The sequence below is a fragment of the Camelina sativa genome, chromosome 7 (genome assembly GCF_030686135.1).
Source record: "Camelina sativa cultivar CO46 ecotype springtype chromosome 7, ASM3068613v1".
Lineage (NCBI taxonomy): Eukaryota > Viridiplantae > Streptophyta > Magnoliopsida > Brassicales > Brassicaceae > Camelina > Camelina sativa.
The window spans coordinates 33,534,568-33,556,667 of record NC_141886.1 but is presented as its reverse complement, the minus strand read 5'-3'; the positions used below and the strand labels follow the sequence as shown (position 1 = coordinate 33,556,667).

Here is a 22,100-nt window from a genome sequence, read left to right as displayed (position 1 = left end):
GAAGCAACCACCCATCGCTGCACAGAGACAGAGAAAGAGATTCCACAAAGGAACAAAAAAAAACCTGTCAAGCTACTTTAAAATAATAGAGACCAATTCTTTTTTTGCTACTTTAAAATAGACTTCTCACTTTATGCATCACAAAATAACATTATATTAGCACTTGTGTCATTGTAAGCTTCTCCTTCTCCACCGACAGGTCCGACACACACAGTGAAACATCAATCAATATGAACAATCATCAAACTGTGAGATTCCCTTTTTCCATTATACCCTTTCACTTTCTTGATGATATTGAGATCTCTTCAAATTATAGTGATTTGAATTATCTTGGTCAAGCAGGTGTTGAGGCAATTAGAGCCATGGTGTGAGCTTAAAGACAAAGTGGTTCTTGTGACAGGAGCTTCCTCTGGTATAGGAAGAGAGATCTGTCTTGATCTAGGCAAAGCTGGTTGTAAGATTATCGCAGCAGCTCGTCGTGTCGATCGCCTCAACTCTCTCTGTTCTGAAATCAACAGCTTCGGTTCAACCGGGATCCAAGCCGCAGCACTTGAGCTAGATGTTTCATCGGACGGAGCCACCATTCAGAAAGCGGTAAAAGAGGCTTGGGAAATCTTTGGAAACATCGATGTGTTGATCAACAATGCCGGAATCAGAGGGAACGTCAAGTCGAGTTTGGATTGGTCAGAAGAAGAGTGGGACAAAGTCTTTAGAACCAACTTGACCGGGTCTTGGCTAGTATCCAAACACGTCTGTGTTTTGATGCGTGACGCTAAACGCGGTGGCTCGGAGATTAACATCTCGTCGATCTCTGGACTTCACCGCGGTTTGTTGCCTGGTGGACTTGCCTATGCTTGTTCTAAAGGCGGTGTTGATACCATGACGAGGATGATGGCTATTGAGTTAGCTGTTTACAAGATCAGAGTGAACTCAATCGCACCGGGGCTTTTCAGGTCAGAGATCACACAAGGTCTTATGCAGAAAGAGTGGCTGAAGAAAGTTACTGAACGGACTGTACCGTTAAAGATGCAACAGACTGTGGATCCGGGGCTTACATCTCTCGTGCGCTATCTCATTCATGATTCTTCTCAATATGTCACTGGGAATACATACATTGTCGATTCAGGGACTACACTTCCCGGTGTGCCCATATTTTCTTCTCTCTGAATGTCTTGTGTACTTGTACATTGTGATAAGAATGAAGTATATTCCAATAAATGGCAGTATTGGCATTCTCAGATTTTGTTTGTTTATGTGTACAAAGAGAAATCTTGGTAAGCTTGAGAAACTAAGTGATGATCTTCCCATTCATCTCTATACGTCTCTGGATGGGCTCTCTTCCTCATACCAGTCGTTAAATACATCTCTTTCCTCCATTCCTCTGTTTCTGGGCATCCGCATTGTGAAGCCAACCAATTACTGTATTCAAACTGCGAAACAACAAAAATGTTGTTAAAAATGTTTCTGTTTAGGTTTCGGTTTTAGATTTGGTTTCTGAGAGGAAACATAAGTTAAAGATAATTCATACTTGAGTAATCCCCATCTGGTGAGTATATCGCTTTGCGATACCTTCGGCTTCAAGTGTAGAGTATAAGGTTTTAATTTCTTTCATCATATCTTCCTTAGAAGGCAGCGGGATCCGACCTGACAAAACACCTGCAATCCACTTGCTTTGTAGCTCAAACATAGGAAACGGTACAACCTGAAATAGAATTAGTTACAGATTAGTCAACAGATTAAAAAGGTAAGGGAAAATATGAAATTACTTCAAAGCTAAGCAATTTAGAGCTGTATACCTTCCATGGTATCCCAACGAAGGAGAGCCATGGTGCAAATGCTGGAGGGAAGACGTCTTTGTACAATGGGCCAACACGGTTATCATCTACAGTAACATTTCCATTGGTTTCAAGAAACGGAAAGTGATACTTATACCTATGAAAAGTAAAAAAAACACACACATTCAACAACAACCAAACAAACCTGAAAATCACAAACCGAAAATAAAAGAGAGAATGAATAAATACCCAGTGCAATGCATAAGAACATCAACCGAAATCGTTTTCCCGTTCTGGAAAAGCACAGAACCATCCTCATGGACACGCTCAATCTGTGCAAGATTCACAAAAACACTTATGATTGATTACCCTCCTGAAGCAAATGAGTAGGTGCTAAAACTGGAGTTAGCTAACCCACCATTGAATGAATCCATAGATTACTGTAACCAGACCGCTTGATAAACGTATCAGCTGCATTTGACCTACCAGCCACATGAACCTCTTTGGCAACTCTAGCAATATCCCTACTTATATCATCAGCACTAGCAGAGTTCCCTATAAGCACAACAACCTATAAACCAATACAACAACACAAAACTTCACATTTAACATCACACCAACGAAATCTAACGTTATCATCTTCAAAAATTAGAGTACCTGATCTCTAAACGGTTCAGGAACACGATAATTATGGCTATGCATCTCCTTCCCTGGCCAAGAACTTATCCCTGAAAAAGTTTCCAAATACACAAAATCACAATCACTCTTCTTCTCACTGTTTCTATAGAAACTTCGATGAATCAATGGAGATTACCAGGAATCTCAGCGAGACGAGGTTCAATGTAATGTCCATTACAAACAACAACAGCATCATAAATCTCATCACGACGATCTCTCTTCTCATTATCCGTAGATTCAATCCTCCATTTCCCGGTTCCTTCATCCGCCGCCGGAGCAACCTTCAGAACCGCCGTCTCAAACCGAACCATCTCCTCAATCGCGAACTCCTTGGCGAAATCTTGCAAATACGCCAAAACTTCACCGTGACTCGGAAACCTCCTCGGATCTCTCGATTCCGATACACCGGAACGAACCACGAACGGGAAGTCTCTGTATCCCATACACTCACGGGGGAGATTAGTTCGGAGAGAGCCATAGACGCTCGAGTGAACGACGGATCGGGTCGGGTCAACGCTTAACGGATCGGGTTCGGTGTGATCGGTGTAGATCCAGGTTCCTCCGACTTGCTTTTGTCTCTCGAAGACGACCACCGAGTGACCTTCTCGCCGGAGCTCTCGCGCCGCGACTAATCCGGCTGCTCCGGCGCCGATAACTGCCACGTGGTGTGATCTGATTGGTGATAAGGAAGGTGCCATTTGGGTTTTTTTTACGAGATTCGTTTAGCGATGGTGAGAAATAAACTAACGGCCCAAAAACACATGAACCACACAATTTGAAACGCTGCGTTTTATGGATATTATCACTAAATAAAGTTTATTTAATAAACTAACCACTTCAAATTGCAACACCTGCATTATCTTGGTTTAATAGACTTTGTGTAAACCATTTTAATGCAAAATAAATAGAAGCAAATGAATACAAAGGCAAAATATGCAGTCTGCAAATGAAGGAAGAAGAACTCAATAACATAATGAATCAAGCCAAAACAGAGAAGATAACATGGCTTTGGAATCATAGAACAGAAACAGAGAACAAATGATTCATTAACTGATTCCATTCACATAGAACAGAGATAACATGGCTTTGGCTTTACCATTCTGCAGATATTGTAGTCATCTTTCTGATTCCACGTAGTACGTTAAGTTTTTTAAATAATGAAAGAAGATGATATAACCAATTCAAACACAATGTACAGAGTTCTTTCAATATTTGTTTGATCATAGAGATAGAGAAAGATATATGATTAATTACTCAACTTAATCAATGGATCTATGATTTTCAGATCAGTTATTTGATAACTTAACAATAAAAGGTGACTTACCGATTTTGTAGGCCAATGCACACAGGGTACAAACCCCACCATCGTAAGCAGTTCTCAGCTGCCTCTAAGACTTAGTCTTTGCAATTAGATCCAAACGAATTGCATGATCAGAGATACAGATAATGGCATCTTCCTCTTTTCCATCCAATCAAAAATCTGAAATTTATCATTAACAACGGCTCCAATTAAACCATAAAACTAGTGAACTCACAAACATAAAAAATGTCATTCGAAAGAAGTGTGAATTTCTATTCAGAAAGACAGAAACGAGTATATGAACTTACAAATTTTTTGACAATGATCTTGAATCTAAAAGAAGCCTCTTTCGGTAAATGTTCCATATATGATCAGAAAATGTAATTGGGAAAAGGGGAAACATAAAACAGACCTCAAGAGCGTGTTGATCTGAGTCATCAAGATCAGACAAAACACATCAACATCTGAGAGAAAGCACATCAACATCTGAGACAAAAACACACCGAGAGACAAACAATAAACATCTCTTGATCGTGTCGAGAACAGAAACTCTAAAACTCTATTGATAAGGAACAGAAACTCATACAACTGATATTTTCAAAGACCAGAAACTGATTGCAACACAACAAGAATAAACCTTTCTTGATCGTTTCAAAGTACACATAAGCTCATAAGACAGAAACTCTAAGACTAATTTAGCTTGACAACATGTCATTAATTAGCTTGTTCTTTAAAGCCATTTCCATTTCACTAAGTGGCTCTGTTTTTGAAAGGAGAGTGTCAAGCAATCTATGCTTACTAAGCTTCTCTTGCAAAGCATAATCCTTTTGCTTAATCTCCCACATCCTCTGAAACTCAGACTTGTCTTCTCCTTCTACAGTGGAAGTTTTCCTTTGAGGTATGGCCTGTGAAGAAGCCTGAACACGAGGAGGAGGAGGAGGAGGAGGAGGAGGAGGCATTGCTTCATCATCCTCTCCATCGCTTAGTACTACTAGGTGGGAGGTTGAAGACTGAGCAGAACCCTCCTCACACTTTCTTCTTCTTTTAGTCATTCCAGTCTTCTTAGTAAATGAAGAAGATGCACACCATTTAGGATCATGTCGAAGCTCTCTCCAAGCATGCTCCAAGGTAAACTTCACCTTGTGTCCATCTAAGTAAATTTGGTTTGCGAGCTTCATAACATCATTCTCACTCTGCCCAGTTGATGATTTCTGAGTTCTTGTTGTTGCAGCCTCATCATAGCATCTAACAAACTTGGAAACTGCATCATTAATCTTCTTCCACCTATGTTTACAACAATTTGCTTCTCTCTTTGGAAAACCAGAAAGCTTCGGACTTGATGCACAATAAGTTGCAATACGTGTCCAAAAGGCTTCAAATTTTGGATCTTTGGTCGTGTTTAGCCACGCAGTGATGAGTACAACATCTTCTGTGGGTGACCATTTCTTTCTTGATGGTCTACGGTCTTTACTTGGAGTTGGAGCATCAGAATATTGGGTACTAAACGAAATGTTCATGAAGCCTCTCAAGAGATTGACGATATATGGATTCCTAGTTTGTGTGTGTGTTAAATGGAGAAAGGAAAGAGAATTTTAAGGGTTACCCAAAAGCGTCTTCCAACCATCGATTCGGATCCAGAACAATTGAAGATTTTTGGAAGCTTCTGCGAATCGTTAGATCTATACTTGGAAGCACAACCTTCTTCTTCTTCTTCTAGTTTTTGTTTGCTCGATCTGATTTCTCAAACTGGTCTATAATTGTTTTTTAACCCTAGAATTTATAAAAGGGGTGTTATTGAATAGTGTATTTTAATGGAATTAGATGTATTTATACAATTACGTATATATATGATTACAACACAATCCTCTGTTATTCAATACGGATTTGATTTTGTTGTATTGAATAGTGTATTTTAATGGAAAAAGATGTATTTATACAATTACGTAAATGAGCTTTTGCTTTCTCTTCCTCAAGTTCCACACAGAGTAAAAAGTTCATGAGCGCCCCCATAAGTCGACTGATGGATGAATCTTTGCAGAAGTATCTAAGTTTGTTAAAGTAGTTCTCAGCTGCTTCTAAGCCTTTATTCTTTGCAATTAAGATCCAAACGAATTAGCATGATCAGAGAGACAGGTAATGGCAAAATATGCAGCCTGCAAATGAAGGAAGTAGAACTCAATAACATAATGAATCAAGCTTTCTTAAGCAACCAAAACAGAGAAGATAACATGGCTTTGGCTTAATCATTGAACAGAAACAGAGAACAAATGTGACTCATTAACTGATTCATTCACATAGAACAGAGAAGATAACATTGCTTTGGCTTTATCATTCTACCGTGTGACAAGGAAATATGATATCATCATCTGTCTTCCATGTGTTCATCAGAAGTGTATAACCTTTCCTGCAAATTTGATAAGAAAACCATATTTGTTTATGCAAAAAAACAGTAAGTACCATGTCACTAGCTTAACATAGCAAGATACAGTTTTCAGGCTCAGGTATTCACAAAAATGATAACACCACTTACCATAGCAAGATTAAGAAATCACAGAATCTCTGTAGCTTATGCATTCATATACACATATATTCATTAAGCTTATGAACACCTAGTTTGGTTATAAATAGAGCTGAGACACCAACACAAAATCTTTATATAATAGTCAGTGTTCAAGAAAGCGGTCTAGGCGACCGCTTAGGCGCTGTCTAGGCGCTAGGCGCTCAGCAGACGCCTAGATGACCGCCTAACCCGCTTAAAATTATATACATTTTATTTTAATGTTTATTTTTGATTTTTAAATTACATATAACTAAATTATTCTATTTTATATCTATATACGTAATTATAAACATTTATATGTTGTTAATATAACTTAAATAAATGTATTTTTCTTACCGTTGTTTATAATTTATAATTTTTTTATTTTTATAACATATATTTTAATATAATTATATATATATATAATGTTTTATGTTGTAAAAGCCTAAACCGCCTAAAAATCGTTTAAGCCCCGACTAAGCGTTCTAGGCGCTAGGCGTTGGGTCACCGCCCAGATACCGCCTAGCGCTTTCTTGAACACTGATAATAGTGAATGGAGACAAAAAAAAAAAAAAAGCTAAGTAGATTATTTCCTTATCCTAAAACAAACCCAATATAGTTTAACCCTAATTCATCATATCAATTCAGAAAAATCAGATTCTACAGAGCAACTGGTTTACTAAGACAATTGACGAGTGGCTAATTCCATTCAACTAGCAACACACATCATATCATTCCCCTGCCGCAAAATGAGAAATATGCATCAGAACCATCTAACCTGAAGATAAAGTTCCACACAGTAACAGTTCATAAGAGCCCCATAAGTCGACTGATGAATCTTTTGCAGAAGTATCTAAGTTGTTAAGTAGTTCTCAGCTGCTTCTAAGCAATTAGATCCAAACGAATTTGCATGATCAGAGAGACAGATAATGTCACCTTCCTCTTCTCCATCCAATCAAAGATCTGAAATTTATCATTAACAACGACTCCAAGTAAACCATAAAAACTATTGAACTCACAACATAAAAATGTCATTCCAAAGAAGTGAAATTACATTCAGAAACGAGTATATAGATGATGAAATAGATCTGAAAACGTAATTGGGGAAAGGAGAAACATATAACAGACCTCTAGAAGTCCAAAAACACATCAACATCTGGGAGACTGAGACAAAAACACATCGAGATCTGATGTGAGACAAACAATAAACATCTCTTGATCGTGTCAAAGAACAGAAACTCTAAAAGTCTATTGATAAAGAACATATAACTCATACAACTGATTCTTTCCAAAGACCAGAAACTGATTGCAACACAAAACAACAATAAACATCTCTTGATCGTTCCAAAGTACACATAAAAACTCATAAAACAGAAACTCTAAAACTAATTTAGCTTAACAACATGTCATTAATTAGCTTGTTCTTTAAAGCCATTTCCATTTCACTAAGTGGCTCTGTTTTTGAAAGGAGAGTGTCAAGCAATTTATGCTTACTAAGCTTCTCTTTCCTCTGAAACTCCACCAAAGACTTGTCTTCCACTTCCACAGTGGAGGTATTATTGTTCACAGTCACATTCCTTCTACGTAAGGCCTTTGAAGCCTTAACAGCAGGAGGAGGAGGAGGCATTGCTTCATCATCATCCTCTCCATCATGGCTTAGTTCTGGGTGGGAGCTTGAAGATTGTGCAGAACCCTCCTCAAATTTTCTCTTTTTTTTTTTAACAGATGCATCAGCACACCATTTAGGATCATGTCGAAGCTCTCTCCAAGCATGCTCCAAGGTGAACTTCGCCTTGTGTTCATCGAAGTAAATTTGGTACGCAAGCGAGATAACATCATTCTCACTCTGTTCACTCTGTCCACTTGATGACAACTGAGCTGTTGCAGCCTCGTAGCATCCAACAAACTTGCAAACTGCATTATTGATCTTCGTCCACCTCTGCTTACAATGAATGGCCTCTCTCTTTTCCTGACCAGCAGCAAGTTTCGGACTTGATGCGAAATAAGATGCAACCCGTTTCCAAAAGGCTACATATTTTGGGTCTTTGCTCGTTTTTAGCCACGCATCGATGAGGACAATATCGTCAGTGGGTGTCCATTTCCTTCTTGATTTACGGTTGTTGTCTTTTTCACCTTCACCACCGTTACTAGGGGGATCAGAACTTTGTGGGTGTCCAAAGACAAGGACTTCTGAAACACTCTCATAAGGATTGGGTTCAAGGTTGTGGGTATTATTAAAGCGGTCCATTAACACTGAAGATATTGACGATATGGATTCTTGTGTGTTAAAACGGACAAAGGAAAGAGAGAATTATTGAAAGGGTTACCCAGAAATACGGAATCGCCCTCCAACCATTGATTCGGCTCCAGAAAATTGGAAGCTTCTGCGAATCGCTTGGTCTGTCCTTGGAAGCGCAATCTTCTTCTTCTTCTTGAAGAATCAATTTTAGGTTTTTGGGAGGATGATGAACGAAAAGAGGGAGAGAGAGAGAAGAGGAGTTGCAGAGAAAAATGATATTTTCAAGGAGAGGAACTAAAAGGAAAACGTGGTTGTTGGGTTAATTTTTGTGGAGTGTATTCAAGATAAGTGATTTGCGTTCAATTTATTCAATAATAAATTTTAAAAAGTCTATTAAAATCTAAATCTACTTGTTATCAATAATTTTTAGAATTCTAGTAGATTTGAGAGGATTTGGTTAGTTAAAAATACAGAAATTTAAATCTTATGGTTTTAGGTAGGATTTGAAAGAATTTTATAGAAAATTATATCAATTTCTCTAAAATCTATCAAAATTCTAAATTTCTTAAATCCCATCAAATTCTCTAAAATCATGGTTTGAATCCTTCTAAAAGTGTAGATCACTACCATTTATTTATTTTGGTGAAGCATAAAACATGCAATTAACAAAAGAAACAAAAAACTTGATTACGAAAATATTTTAAAATTTTGCTAAAAAAACACATTTCCTCGCTTCTTAAACTAAATCATACTTTCTATGTTCCCAATGATGATTGATATTCTAAAATATACTTTTGTGTCTAAAAAATTGATTTTGTATATAAAAATCTAAACTAATTTTTTACTTTATGTTTTTTCACATATGTCATTTATTTAATGTTTATATTTTCTCTATCTACCAAAAAATAATTATAAATTACTTTACAAATAAAAATTAATTTTAGATTTTTGTGAAGATGATGAACGAAAAGAGAGAGAGAAGAGGAGTTGCAGAGAAAATTATATTTTCAAGGAGAAGAACTAAAAGGAAAATGTGGTTTTTGGGTTAAATTTTGTGTTCTATAAGTTTTTTTTTCTTTTGTGGTTTATTTTGTTTTCTTTTTAGTCCAATAGGGTATTCTACCGGTTCTGGGTTCGAATTCGAGTCTATATTTTTGGATCGGTTTCGGTTTGAGTTTTCGGGTACGGTGTTTTTGTCCAGGCCCTAGATTTATAAAAGTGTATATCACCACCATTTATATATTTTGGTGAAGCATAATAATAAAGGAAATATGCAATTTTTCTTTTTTTTTTTTGTTAAAGGGCTTAGGAAATATGCAAATAACAAAAGAAAAAAAAAAGAACTCGACTTAATTTGTATATAAATCATTATAATGCTTAGGTCTTTGACTACTAAAATCATCACAAATAATGTATAGGTGATTTGATTCAACCTAATGTTTCCTTACAAGTTACAATCTCTCAAGTCATAACGGATGAGTGTAAAAAGCAAACTCCTTTGTTTATTTTTTTCCCTTCTCAAAATGGTTCCTCATCATACTATCAAATTATTAGATGTGAATCTAACGAAATCTTCATATGCTTCTGTGATGAGGTGATCATCATCCCAATCGTCTTTATATGTATTGGATTGGGCTTGTATTCTCTTGAACACGATGTAAAACATTTGCTCTCTCCATTTTTCGATCCGAGGATAATCACACTGGTCAGCAAGCCAGTTATCGTATACAAACTGTAACTAAAACAAAACATTCAAATTAACATATACTTTTTTTTTTTTAAAGATAATGTTTTTCATACATGTTATAAGGGAAGAAATAGGATACGAACCTGGGAATCTAATTCTGCCATAAGATGTGTGTATCTTTTGGGAATATTTGAGGCTTCGAGCTTCGCATAAAACATCTTAGTATCTTCCATCATCTCATCTTGTGTGGGGAGTGAAACCTGACCAGCCAAAACCATGGCTACCCACTTGCTTTGGAGTTCAAACATTGGAAAAGGAATGACCTATAAACATCCAAAACAAAACATTAACCGATAAGTCCATTGACTAAAGATTCTTCTACTTCAAATTCCAAAATCACACTTGTGTAAAAATCATTAACCGGCCATGGTAATCCGACGAATGAAAGTCCCGGAGAAAGAGCTGGTGGGAATACATGCTTGTATAATGGTCCAACACGGTTATCCTCAACGGTCACTTCGCCTTTAGTGTCGAGAAATGGGAAGTGATATTTGTACCTAATCATATAAAGTCTCATTAAAATGTTGTACCAAATACAAATATTCACTATGTATGATATTTTGTTCCAATGTTTAGTAAGTTCGATTCAGAATTGAACATTCACCCAGTGCAATGCATGATAGTATCAGCGTAAACCGTCTTTCCATTATGAAATACCACCGAACCATCTTGTCGGACAGTTTCAATCTGAAATGCATGCATGTAACTAATTAGAGTTAATCTTCTGAGTTTGATTTAAGCTAATCAAATAAATATGATTATATTCTTTTCTTTTCTTTTCTTTTTTGGTGAAAATGATATATTCTTACAGTAGAGTGAAGCCATAAATTGTCGTATCCGGGAACATTTTCGTATGTTTCCGGTTTAGTCGATCTTGAAGATAGATGGACTTCTTTTGTAACATTTGCTATGTCTCGGCTTATATCAACTCCGCTCACTGAACTTCCGATCACCACCACCACCTAATAAAATCAAACTTAATTCATTATAGAAACGCAATCAAGCTCATCAATAAAGAATCAAAGAAATCATATATGTGTTTACCTGATCTTTAAATTGATCTCGAACTCGATAATTGTGGCTGTGAATTTGCTTTCCAGGCCATGATTCTATGCCTAAAAAAGTTATTACAAAAATAATGTAAGAAGGTGTCTTTTGAGTTTTATTAGGACAAATTAAAAAAAAAACAAGACCGATGAAAAAAATTACCAGGTATTAGAGCATGACGGGGCTCTGTATAGTGACCGTTACAAACGACGACGGCGTCATAAATCTCGTCGGAAATACCACCGGAGCTTTTAGACTCGACTCTCCACTTCTTTTGATTCTCCGCCACCGGCCCAGCCCTCACAACCTCTGTCTCGAACCGAATCATCTCTTCGATTTTGAACTCCCTAGCAAAGTCTTTCAAGTACGCAAGAACCTCGCTGTGACCCGGATGCCTTCTCGGATCTCTAGACATGTTTTCGGGTCGGGTTGAAAACGGGAAGTCGGTGAAACCCATGCATTCTCGTGGGATGATGGTTCGGAGAGAACTGTAAAGGCTCCAGTGGATTATGGGTCGGGTCGGATCGATGCTTAGCGGGTCGGTTTCGACGTTAGGCATGTAAGCCCATACGCCTCCGATTTGGTTCCCACGCTCGAAAACGACGACGGAGTGGCCCTTGCGGCGGAGCTCTCGAGCCGCCACGAGTCCGGCTGCTCCGGCACCAATTACCGCCACATGGCGGGATGTTGTGGGAGTATTTACTGCTGGTGCCATAATTAGTTAAAACGTGTAATGGAATTTTTTTGTGATACTTATGAATATATGTGTTCAATGTGACCTTTAGCTAGTGTGGTTTATATGGATCACATAGTACTATAGTAGTAGTCGCCATGTTAAATAACCTTTGAATGTGAGTGTTAACTATTTTTTGTAACCTTGAATATATGATATTAATTCAAATAACTAAAAGATATTTTATTTATGAACGTTAACTAATTATTTTTAATGGTTTTGTTGAACGTTTTGTTTCATGAGACGACAAAAGTAAACAATGAATGTGACATGATGTCTGAGTAGAGTGATGATGAATGATATGAGCCGCAGTTGCCAATTATGAAAAATAGGGAATCTTTACTGAAGTTAGCAACTCCATCTTGATATCTCGGTCCATGCTTCAACAGTTCAACACTTGTATCACTAAATCGAACGGCTCAAATTGCATAATGATTCGATGTAATATTCTATTCAAATGCGACACGTTATTTATTTAAGATATTATACAGACAAACTCCTCATCAAGTTACGTACGTTATTTTGCTCTTTGTTTTCCGGTGTTTATTCTCGTGAAATTTTAAGTATTTACCTTCATTCTTCACTATCGATCGCCAGTTTGGACCAATCACAATACGTTTGCTTCATAAATGTCGAGATCATGATGAGCAGTATGCAGCTAGATTTGATATAAGAGCGACCCAAAAATTCATCCATATGTTGAAGTAAAAGATAAATAAAAATATAAAATTTTGAACTATATCAGTCCAAGTGAAATCAAATTTAAATAATTCATAGTTGAAAACTTCAATAGTCAATTTTCCAAATTTTGATGTATCTATAATTTATGTAGAACCATGAAGGAACGGACAAATTCTTCTGCCACGAGAAGAAATAGTCATTTGGTCCGGGAGCTTGTGGTTGAGTGGTAGAGAGCGGGATTGGGATACTACAACGTTTCAGGTTCGATTCTCCTGCTGCGCGAAACTAATTCACATTTTTCTGAACACCTTTACATGAATATGGGTCTATCTAACGGTCCATTTGAATATCCGGAGAGAGGGTCTATCTGTGGGCTGCACTTCCCTCATAGATTAGTCTCGGACCCTCCATAAGCCTGAGGATTTACTCTGAGTTAACAAAAAAAAAAAAAATATAGTCATTTGAAAAACTCATATGCATCCAAAGTTCCAATAAAAGAATCCAAAGGCCAAGGACATGAGATGAACCCCCTTTAACAAACTCACCCCTGAACTATGTTCTTTTGTTACATTTAACCAACCATTAGTATCTATAATACTAGCATGCCCATTGATTTCACACTTATATTAGATCTCCTTATTTATTGCCGAGAAGTGAAATGCTATCAGTTGATCTAATCATCTAATATGTGCGAAATCTAATATCCAAATATGATCATGACTCTAAACTTCTAATGATCAAAAAAAGATCTAAATCTTCATGAAAAAATTACACTAAATGAAACATAAACATAATTTCTTTTATCGAAAGAAAATCTTTTAACAATTTAAATATAATTGACAGCAAACACTTGCATATAAACTTTAGAAAATTTTCGTAAGGTTACAAATTCATACATACATTTGGAAATAGTACTCTTTGATAACATAACCAAAACAACAAACATTTGCAAGATGAACCAGGGACTCGATATAAAAACTTCCCCAAAAGTAATTAGATACTTTTACAATTAAACGTATGGTCTTGGTCCTTAAACATATGGTCTTAGTCTTCATGAAAACTAATTACATCCTTTTGATTTTAGGGTCTAAATTTTTTTTTTTCAGGGTCCAAAAAATAATTGAGCCGGACCTGCTGCACCATATACTGCAAAGTCTGCAATTGATTCATTATATAATCTCTTCCAGCTCATACTGATTGATAAATGGAGGAAACAGTTCAATTTTTCGGTATTTCTTGGCTAAGGCCCTGTTTGTTTGGTGCATTAGATGCAATATCTGGATACAATATCAAGACGCAATATTTGAACATCTAAATGATGTTCGTTTGTGTTATTGGTTTATGCATCCAGAAATTGTATCTGGATAAAATTATGTTTGTTTTGTAATTTGATTTATGTGCATCTGAATACAATATATATATATATATATATATAAAATGACCAAAAACTCCTTTATTTTATGTTGAAGATTTAGTGGTTATAATGTATTCATGTTTTTAGCTTATTTTCATATTAAATTTAAATAAATATTTAAAAATGAAGTTCCCTTGTTTTGACGGAAAACAGAGATTTTACGTTTTTAGCGGAAAATTGAGATTTTTTGTTTTTGGCAGAAAACCGAGATTTTACGTTTTTAGCCGAAAACCAAAATTTTGTGTTTTTGGCGGCAAAACCGTGATTTTATGTTTTTGGCAGAAAATGTGATTTTGCAGTTTTGACGGAAAAACGTATTTTTGTGTTGTTGTGTTTTTTGGCGAAAAACGTAATTGTGGGGTTTTGATAGGAAAACAAGATTTTGTGGTTTTGGCGGGAAAATGAAATTTGCGGTTTAGACGGAAAAATGAAATTTTGCGGTTTTGGTGGGAAAACAAGATTTTGCGGTTTTGGCGGAAAAATGAAAATTTGTGGTTTTGACGGGAAACCGTAATTTTGTGGTTTTGACGAAAAACGTAATTTTTGCGATTTTGGTGGAAAAACGTAATTTTTCAATTATGGCGAGCAAATGTAATTTTGCGGTTTTGATGAAAAACATAATTTTACGGTTTTGGCAGGAAAATGAGATCAATTAAAAACATTATTAAAAAAGCACAGAAAATAGAACAATTAACGTAAAAAACCCGGAAGAGAGAAATAAGATTAACAGTAAAGAGTAAAGACATCAATCAACAACATTATTAAAATACAAAATCATGCAAATGTATTAAAACTAAATGATTAAAATACCTAAACACAACCGCAAAAATAAATTAAAACAGTAAGGGGCATTACAAACCCTCCCGCGTAAAGGTTACAATAATTTGGCAATCTATTGAAATAAAACCCACCCACCAAAAAAAAAACAATTAAGTAGGCACTATTGACTCAAATCATCTTACGTTTTCGAGGTAATAAGAAGAATCAAAACTAATCAACTTCTTCCTAGAGAAATCATGGTACGCTTCTTCTATGAGTTCATCGTCGTCCCATTCATCACGGTAAGTTTCTGGGTGGACGACAAGTCTCACGTATCCGCCGTCAACTTCTTGAGCTCTCCAACGTTCGACGAGTTCACAACCACATTCTTTTGCGACCCAATTGAGGTACTCACTCTGTGATAGAGATTAACTTATCATTAAAAAAGGTTATAGCATAAATGCATAATGTTCTTTTTAGTATATCTTTGATATAAGAAAAAGGGTAATCCAAAATTTTAGCAATTACAGTAACTAAATATCTTTGAGTAATTGTAAATCCGAAGTTCAAGAGCACACAAATTTTGTTTTTTACAATAATCTAAAAAGAGATTTATAGTTAAAACATGTGAATTTTTTAAATTTTTTTTCACAAATTCAAAAATTAATGTTTGAAACAATATTCAAAATAAACGAACTTACCTGAATTCTGCCTATTGTATGTGTATGTCTTTTGGGAATACCTAACACATCAAGCGACGCATACCATTCATTAATGTCTTCCATCATCTTGTCCGGTGGAGGAAGTGTAACCCGTCCTGACAAAACTGCTGCCACCCATTTGCTTTGGATTTCAAACATAACAAATACTATGCCCTGAATTAAAAAAAATTAAAAAAATCAAAGATCAAAACTAAGTGAGGCCCAAACTCGAGTTCCGATTGAGACTAACCATTGCTGGAATTAAAGTATATAGACACTCAGCCCCGGCTCTAGGCATGTGCCAGAGGTGCTAGAGCACAGGGTCCATGCAAGTTTGATGTTTGTATAAATTTACTATATGCTGTAGACACTGATCTCTTTACCAGGAATATGAGGAACGTTTGGTTCTGTATAGTGACCAGTGCAAACCACGACTGCGTCAAAGATCTCATCATCGAAGTCACCGCCGGGGTTTTTTGACTGGACCCTCCATTTCTCGATAACCGGTTCGACCCGAACCACTTCGGTCTCGAACCTGATCATCTCTTCAATTTTGAACTCTCTAGCATATTCTTGAACATACGCAAGAACTTCCCTGTGATTTGGATACCGTCTCGGGTCTCTTGACTCTTCATCGAAACGTGGCAAAAACGGGAAGTCCCTGACACCCATACTCTCTCTCGGGACATTGGTACGGAGAGAATCGTAGATGCTCGAGTGCACTTTAGATCTGGTCGGGTCGAGGCTAAGCGGGTCGGATTCGGATTTTGGTGTGTAAACCCAAAGACCACCCACTTGTTTCTCTCGTTCAAACACGAATACACTATGACCTTCACGACGGAGCTCCCTAGACGTTATGAGACCGGCTGCTCCGGCTCCGATCACCGCCACGTGTTTAGAACTGATTGGGGTTTGACCTGGTGCCATATTTGTTAGATTTTCAATAATGTTAGGGGTTTGTTTGGGTTAATGTGAATTGTGAACTAAGAAACATCAGTTTCAGGCCACATATAAAGACCATAGTCTAAGGGCCATATGTTACCTTAGCCATGGAACTTTATTACTCGTTCTGCCTTCGACAAGATCGGTGGACTAGAAGCATATAGTTTTAGAAACTATAGAAATTAATTTATAGTACTTAACTAAAAAAATTTACCTAATTAAATACTATTATAGAACATAGAATATATTATTCAAGATTAAGATTACAAGATATTATATTATAGTTAACAAAAATTAGTTTACCCAATAAAATTTTATCAGTTAATAATTTATTTTTGAGTTAAAAATTCTACAAAACTAAACATAGTATCAGATACCGAACACACATTCCTTCAATTCGCTAATCTAGTCCGATCATTCCATTATATCGAATGGGCATCATGTTCATTTACAAACAAACTAGTGAAAAAGATTGGAAAGAAAGAAACACGTGTTTTGGAAGGTAGGAATTTTGGTGGAGATGTGACAACACGTAATTGTCTACAATTATTATTTTCTTTGAAAATCCTTGAAATTAATAAATGTTAAAACACTATTTTAAAAAAAAAACAAAGAAAATCCTTTAAGAATTCTTAAAGAACAACAAAATTAAACATAAGGTCACCAGCTTGCTATCGTTTCACAATTGAGAGTTTTTGTATTTCTTTACCTTAATCTTATATGTTTGTTTTCAAATGTGTGCTAAGTTCCTTATCCCTCTTTTAAACTTTGGAGAACACTATATCTAATATCTTAATGAGTCATAGTTGTTATCTTGTTATCTAAAAAAACAGAGATCTCGATCATTGGGTTTAGGCTAGTACGTAGTCACCGCTATGTATTCTCTACGATTTTCATTAGTTGATGTTCTGCTTAATTTTTATTATTGATTGCATTTATTGATTACATTAACAAATTATAGAATATTGCTTCGGGCATTCATGAAGCGATGTAATTAAATTAAATTCAACCGATCTTTTTTCAACTACACAGATACAATACGATGCGGCATCTGTTTTATGGGGTGTAATAATGAATCAGCAAGTCGATTTATTTTAGTCCTGGAACTCACAATCACATGTTTTGCAACCCTACTCAATCAACACACAATCAATGTGTGGTTGACACAAATAAACGTGAGCCAACTACCTGACAATAGATTAACGATAACGATCCATCAATAAATTGGTTCTATAATATTACACTCATATATAGCGATCCTCGAAATTCATGTGCATGAACTTGTATAAAGATAGTATACAGAAAGAGACTTTTCTGATTGTATTATTTGTTTTTTTTTTTGCCATAAAGTTTAGTATTATACGAAAAAGTTTTCAAATTTTATGTGTTAAAATAAACTGAATTATGGCAACATAGAGAATATTAGCAAACATAAATTATGAGAGACATTATATTCATCATTATTATATTTTTTACTAAGTAAATAGGCATTAAATATTAAATTGTTTAAGGTTTTACAAGAATTGTATAACTTATGGAATTGGTTTATTGGTAAAAATAAGTTTAAAACATTGAAGCAAAAGGATGTGGTGTGCTCGCCTCTTCTTCTCTCATTTCTCGTGTTCATCAGTTTCGCCTTGATCTCATTTACTCCGTATGTTATCCTCTAGTTTGAATCAAACTACTTCAAAAGTTGGGTTGTTTACGTGTTCCGGTTAAAAAAATTAACATTCAGGGCATCATGCCTTTAGTTTGCAATATAACTAAGCAATTAACCATAAATAATTAAGAAGAGAAGCCATCGTTACATCCTTATGCTTCTTAAAATCAAACTCCTCCCCATCCCCCAAAAATAAAAGTCATATACTTGATTCGAGGAAATAGGAAGGATGAAAACTAATCAACTTCTTCGTAGCAAAATCTTTGTAAGCTTCTTCCTTAAGATCATCGTCGTCCCATTCATCACGATAAGTTTCAGGGTGGGAGACAAGTCTCTGGTATCCACGGACGATTTCTTGATTTCTCCAATGTTCAACGAGTGGACAATCACATTCTTCCGCGATCCAATTAAGGTACTCACACTGTAAAAGGAAATTAATATTTTCATAAAAAGCCATTGATATTATGTTATTCTTAAATTGATTATTGTTTCGAATATAACGGACTCACCTGAATTTTACCCAATTTATGCGTATATCTCTTGGGAACACCTAACGCATCAAGCGTCGCATAACTTGTAATAATATCTTCCATCATCTTATCTTGTGAAGGTAGTGTAAACCTTCCTGACAAGACTGATGCCACCCATTTGCTTTGGATTTCAAACATAACAAATTGTATTCCCTGGTAAAAATAAATGAAAAAGATCAGAACATAGGTGATACGTGAACTCGAAACCCCAATATGTATCAATTGTGCTTGAGAGACTAACCATTGCTGGTAGCCCCACGAAAGAAAGACTGGGGGCAAGCGCGGGTGGAAACACATGCTTGTATAGATGTTCAACGCGGTTTTCATCAATGCTCATATAGCCGTTGGTGTCAAGAAATGGAAAGTAATATTTATACCTACACATATAGACCAAAACATGTGGATAGATAAATTGCACATTTCATATAGAAAGCTTGCTATCTATGAGCAAACAAATATCAAAATCAACGAAACCCACCCGGTGCAATACACAATGCTATCAGCATATACCACTTTCCCGTTTTTGAAAACAATTGACCCATCCTCACTGGCGGTATCTATCTACAATATGTCAAATTAAATATGTTCATTCGCGAATTGTCTTTAAGATGAAATTTCATGAATATATATCAATACCATGGTTACAAAATAGTCTGTTTTACCTCAGAATGAACCCATAGATTGTTGCGAGGCCCCGGAGGCTTTTCGTATGTATCACGTTCACTCGCTCTAGACGCAATGTGAACTTCTTTTGCGACCTTACATATGTCCCTACTAATATCAGCACCGCTCGCAAAATTTCCGATCACCACCACCACCTGTCAAAGTATCAACACAAAAATATTATTTTGTCAAATTTTAGTACTATTTTTGAAAACGTATTTTTGGAACATAAATCATAAGAAATTGAAAAGGAGGTAATTTCTTCAAATGAAACCTAATAATAATATTGACCAAAAAATATTATATTATATACTAAATTAATAAAATAGTTTAATGATTTTAAAATTAACAAAAAGAGTCTAACAAATAAACTCAAACCTTTGTATATCCTAAAAATAATTTTAAACCCCCCCCCCCCCCCCCCCCCCCCCAGTTCCAAAATATAACTCCATAATTTTTGTTAATGTTCTATCGTTTGGTGATATTGCTGTATACATGTTGATGGATAATAAATAAGGAAAGATGTTTAAAAATAAAATACTACCTAAACGGCTAAACCTGATAATGAGACATTGAGACAATAGACGTTGGGAAAGTCGCCTTCTCGTGCAACACGTTTCTTTGGTCTTAGCTAGAAAAGACTTCTTAGTTTTTTTTTCTAAATAATAGGACCAGACAAAAAAAAAACAACTACTAATAGAAAATGAAAAACTCAAAGAAAAAATAAATAAAAATATTACCTCGTTTTCGAATGGATCAGGCACTCTGTAGTTGTGGCTATGGATCTGTTTTCCTGGCCACAATTTTATACCTGAGGATTTACATATTTCTGATCATTTTAGATAATGTTGGATCGAAAATTGTAATTCAAAATCTAGCAGTTACAAATCACTCAAATCACTAACTGTGTGACCTCAAACGTCAAGTCATTAGAAAATTTGATCTTTACCAGGAATATGAGCGATGTTTGGTTCTGTATAATGTCCATTGCAAACCACAACGGCGTCAAAGATCTCATCGTTGGAAATATCGCCGGAGGTTTTAGACCGGACCTTCCATTTCCCTTTAACCGGTTCAACCCGAACCACCTCGGTCTCGAACCGGACCATCTCCTCTATGTTAAACTCTCTAGCAAAGTCTTGAAGATACGCAAGAACTTCCATGTGGCTCTGATACCGTCTCGAGTCTCTTGACTCGTCATCGAAACGTGGCACAAAAGGGAAGTCCGTGAAACCCATACATTCTCGTGGGAGGTTGGTTCGGAGAGACTCGTAGACGCTCGAGTGGACTATGGATCGCGTCGGGTCGAGGCTAAGCGGGTCGGATTCGGCTTTGGGTGAATAGATCCAGAGACCTCCCACTTGTTTCTCCCGCTCAAAGACAACGACAGTGTGACCTTCACGACGGAGCTCCCTAGCCGTTACCAGACCAGCTGCTCCAGCTCCGATGACTGCCACGTGCTGAGAACTGATTGGGTTTTGAGCTGGTGCCATATTAGTCAAAATTTTATTGGTTCGACTGTGGTAAGATCTTAGTTTGGTTCCTATCAATGGGGTTTATATATATAATAGAACTGAAACAAGATTTATCATTTTCCAAATAATAATAGGATCTTATTTAATATTATTCAACATACTACTCTATCATTTTCATTTCATACTTCAACAATCATTTTTTTTCCCGCTAGTAATAACGGCACTTAGATGGACACGTACCCCTTCATTCATCCACAGCAATTTTTGGTTTTCGCCTTTCCTGAAATGTGAATTCAAACCTTTGAAATTTTCTTCAACAAATAATAGTCCACCTAAATAGATACAAAGGCTCCGATCGTTTTGGTTAATCGGTATAGTGCTTTCTTCAATGTCCATATGTTTTTTGTTTTTTTTCGAAAACATCTGATTTTCATAAGTTAAGGAGCCTCAATCTAAAGGAATTCAAAATTGTCTTCTCTCCAAGAGAATGTAATAGAGTGGCTGATAGGGTAGCAAGGGAATCTCTTTCTTTTGAGAATTATGATCCCAAGTTATATTCTTTAGAGCCTAGATGGATTCAAAGTGTTGTAAGAGAGGATAAATCTTGTATTTGATTTAGGTGAATGAAAGTTGAAGTTGAGCCAAAAAAAAAAAAGGAGCCTCAACCCCTAACAGAAGACGAAGAAAGAAAGGATCGTTTGAGACATGTCCATGTGTTGTAAGGGTGAAATCTTGACATAAATTTTAGTTTAGTATTGAGATTCGGCAAGTCATATTATTTTAGTTGTGCCATGCGGAACTCAATACACTTATTTTTTATACACAATCCAAATGCGTGTGGTTGATACATATAAAACATGTCTGACACAACTACCGAGCACCGACGATAAAATAATATGTATAGTTTGGTAATTCATATATATAACTCAATACTTTCACTTTCACATTTATACTTATTGTGTGAGATGGGGTCTGTTTTACAATTAGTGTATATATGTATAGTTTGGTAATTTATGTTTGGATATCTAGGTTGAATTGTGTAATCATGTGTGTATAAGGCTATGAATCCACAAGTTTATCAATAAGAAATCATTTGATTTTAGGTCATATAAAATCTCTGTTTTCTTACATTTATTATTCGATTTGATTCTTCTCAATGACCTTACTATAAGTAATATCAATCTACACTTCTAGACATACTTTATACTGTTCTCTAA

At 36.0% G+C, this 22,100-nt stretch overlaps 7 protein-coding genes across 14 annotated transcripts; 1 reads left to right on the top strand and 6 right to left on the bottom strand.

The window, feature by feature from the left end:
* The first annotated feature begins 120 nt into the window (after positions 1-120).
* LOC104703867 (uncharacterized) lies at positions 121-1,240 on the top strand. The gene is made up of 2 exons (XM_010419954.3): positions 121-248; positions 343-1,240. Exons 1-2 carry the CDS (start codon positions 231-233, stop codon positions 1,165-1,167), a joined length of 843 nt encoding a protein of 280 aa, XP_010418256.2. The 5' UTR covers positions 121-230; the 3' UTR covers positions 1,168-1,240.
* On the bottom strand, positions 1,188-5,505 carry LOC104705183 (flavin-containing monooxygenase FMO GS-OX-like 4). Of its 3 annotated transcripts, XM_087457624.1 has the most exons (10): positions 4,553-5,501; positions 4,166-4,239; positions 4,062-4,086; positions 2,590-3,933; positions 2,433-2,503; positions 2,194-2,346; positions 2,025-2,107; positions 1,797-1,932; positions 1,529-1,702; positions 1,188-1,430 (listed from the first exon to the last, which is right to left on the bottom strand). In XM_087457624.1, exons 4-10 carry the CDS (start codon positions 3,149-3,151, stop codon positions 1,251-1,253), a joined length of 1,359 nt encoding a protein of 452 aa, XP_087313750.1. In that variant the 5' UTR covers positions 3,152-3,933; positions 4,062-4,086; positions 4,166-4,239; positions 4,553-5,501; the 3' UTR covers positions 1,188-1,250. The 3 variants fall into 3 exon arrangements, with proteins under 3 accessions (XP_087313750.1, XP_019083656.1, XP_087313749.1); XM_019228111.2 differs by having other exon boundaries at positions 4,062-4,239; positions 4,553-5,505; XM_087457623.1 differs by lacking the exon at positions 4,062-4,086 and having other exon boundaries at positions 2,590-3,956.
* LOC104703871 (glutathione S-transferase T3) lies at positions 4,449-5,270 on the bottom strand. Its single transcript, XM_087458708.1, has one exon. The coding sequence runs from the start codon at positions 5,268-5,270 to the stop codon at positions 4,449-4,451; it is 822 nt and encodes a 273-aa protein (XP_087314834.1).
* Positions 5,506-7,682: 2,177 nt separating the features above from the next.
* LOC147941986 (uncharacterized) lies at positions 7,683-8,540 on the bottom strand. Its single transcript, XM_087458707.1, has one exon. It carries the CDS (start codon positions 8,538-8,540, stop codon positions 7,683-7,685), a length of 858 nt encoding a protein of 285 aa, XP_087314833.1.
* Positions 8,541-9,884: 1,344 nt separating this feature from the next.
* NOGC1 (flavin containing monooxygenase FMO GS-OX-like protein) lies at positions 9,885-12,243 on the bottom strand. 2 transcript variants are annotated; one of them, XM_010419947.3, is made up of 7 exons: positions 11,488-12,243; positions 11,323-11,393; positions 11,088-11,240; positions 10,883-10,965; positions 10,640-10,775; positions 10,362-10,541; positions 9,885-10,269 (listed from the first exon to the last, which is right to left on the bottom strand). In XM_010419947.3, exons 1-7 carry the CDS (start codon positions 12,038-12,040, stop codon positions 10,066-10,068), a joined length of 1,380 nt encoding a protein of 459 aa, XP_010418249.1. In that variant the 5' UTR covers positions 12,041-12,243; the 3' UTR covers positions 9,885-10,065. The 2 variants fall into 2 exon arrangements, with proteins under 2 accessions (XP_010418249.1, XP_010418250.1); XM_010419948.3 differs by having other exon boundaries at positions 9,885-10,263.
* Positions 12,244-14,914: 2,671 nt separating this feature from the next.
* On the bottom strand, positions 14,915-16,978 carry LOC104703861 (flavin-containing monooxygenase FMO GS-OX3-like). Of its 5 annotated transcripts, none has more exons than XM_087457620.1 (4): positions 16,656-16,978; positions 15,997-16,530; positions 15,614-15,787; positions 14,915-15,328 (listed from the first exon to the last, which is right to left on the bottom strand). In XM_087457620.1, exons 2-4 carry the CDS (start codon positions 16,066-16,068, stop codon positions 15,107-15,109), a joined length of 468 nt encoding a protein of 155 aa, XP_087313746.1. In that variant the 5' UTR covers positions 16,069-16,530; positions 16,656-16,978; the 3' UTR covers positions 14,915-15,106. The 5 variants fall into 5 exon arrangements, 3 of the variants coding, with proteins under 3 accessions (XP_087313746.1, XP_087313748.1, XP_087313747.1); XM_087457622.1 differs by having other exon boundaries at positions 15,864-16,530; positions 16,656-16,794; XR_015561485.1 differs by lacking the exon at positions 16,656-16,978 and having other exon boundaries at positions 15,864-16,649.
* A 1,328-nt stretch (positions 16,979-18,306) lies between these two features.
* LOC104703860 (flavin-containing monooxygenase FMO GS-OX2) lies at positions 18,307-21,081 on the bottom strand. The gene is made up of 7 exons (XM_010419945.3): positions 20,358-21,081; positions 20,149-20,219; positions 19,408-19,563; positions 19,224-19,306; positions 18,987-19,122; positions 18,725-18,898; positions 18,307-18,636 (listed from the first exon to the last, which is right to left on the bottom strand). Exons 1-7 carry the CDS (start codon positions 20,899-20,901, stop codon positions 18,415-18,417), a joined length of 1,386 nt encoding a protein of 461 aa, XP_010418247.1. The 5' UTR covers positions 20,902-21,081; the 3' UTR covers positions 18,307-18,414.
* Between the last annotated feature and the right edge of the window lie 1,019 nt (positions 21,082-22,100).

Bases quoted from the DNA above. Each gene is read 5' to 3' on its own strand.
- LOC104703871 (XM_087458708.1), bottom strand. From the start codon at position 5,270: ATGAACATTTCGTTTAGTACCCAATATTCTGATGCTCCAACTCCAAGT.
- LOC104705183 (XM_019228111.2), bottom strand. From the start codon at position 3,151: ATGGCACCTTCCTTATCACCAATCAGATCACACCACGTGGCAGTTATC. The intron at 2,504-2,589 runs GTAATCTCCATT...AAACTTTTTCAG, and splicing joins TCGTCTCGCTGAGATTCCTG to GGATAAGTTCTTGGCCAGGG. The intron at 2,108-2,193 runs GTGGGTTAGCTA...AATCTTGCACAG, and splicing joins ATCTATGGATTCATTCAATG to ATTGAGCGTGTCCATGAGGA.
- LOC147941986 (XM_087458707.1), bottom strand. From the start codon at position 8,540: ATGGACCGCTTTAATAATACCCACAACCTTGAACCCAATCCTTATGAG.
- NOGC1 (XM_010419947.3), bottom strand. From the start codon at position 12,040: ATGGCACCAGCAGTAAATACTCCCACAACATCCCGCCATGTGGCGGTA. The intron at 11,241-11,322 runs GTAAACACATAT...TGATTTTATTAG, and splicing joins GAGATCAATTTAAAGATCAG to GTGGTGGTGGTGATCGGAAG. The intron at 10,542-10,639 runs GTTAATGATTTT...GGATGTTTATAG, and splicing joins TCGTCGGATTACCATGGCCG to GTCATTCCTTTTCCAATGTT.
- LOC104703860 (XM_010419945.3), bottom strand. From the start codon at position 20,901: ATGGCACCAGCTCAAAACCCAATCAGTTCTCAGCACGTGGCAGTCATC. The intron at 19,307-19,407 runs GTAAAACAGACT...GACATATTGTAG, and splicing joins ATCTATGGGTTCATTCTGAG to ATAGATACCGCCAGTGAGGA. The intron at 19,123-19,223 runs GTGGGTTTCGTT...CTATATGTGTAG, and splicing joins AGCATTGTGTATTGCACCGG to GTATAAATATTACTTTCCAT.
- LOC104703861 (XM_087457620.1), bottom strand. From the start codon at position 16,068: ATGATGAGATCTTTGACGCAGTCGTGGTTTGCACTGGTCACTATACAG. The intron at 15,788-15,996 runs GTAAAGAGATCA...TTTTTAATTCAG, and splicing joins AAACGTTCCTCATATTCCTG to GGCATAGTATTTGTTATGTT. The intron at 15,329-15,613 runs GTAAGTTCGTTT...TCTCTATCACAG, and splicing joins ATACAATAGGCAGAATTCAG to AGTGAGTACCTCAATTGGGT.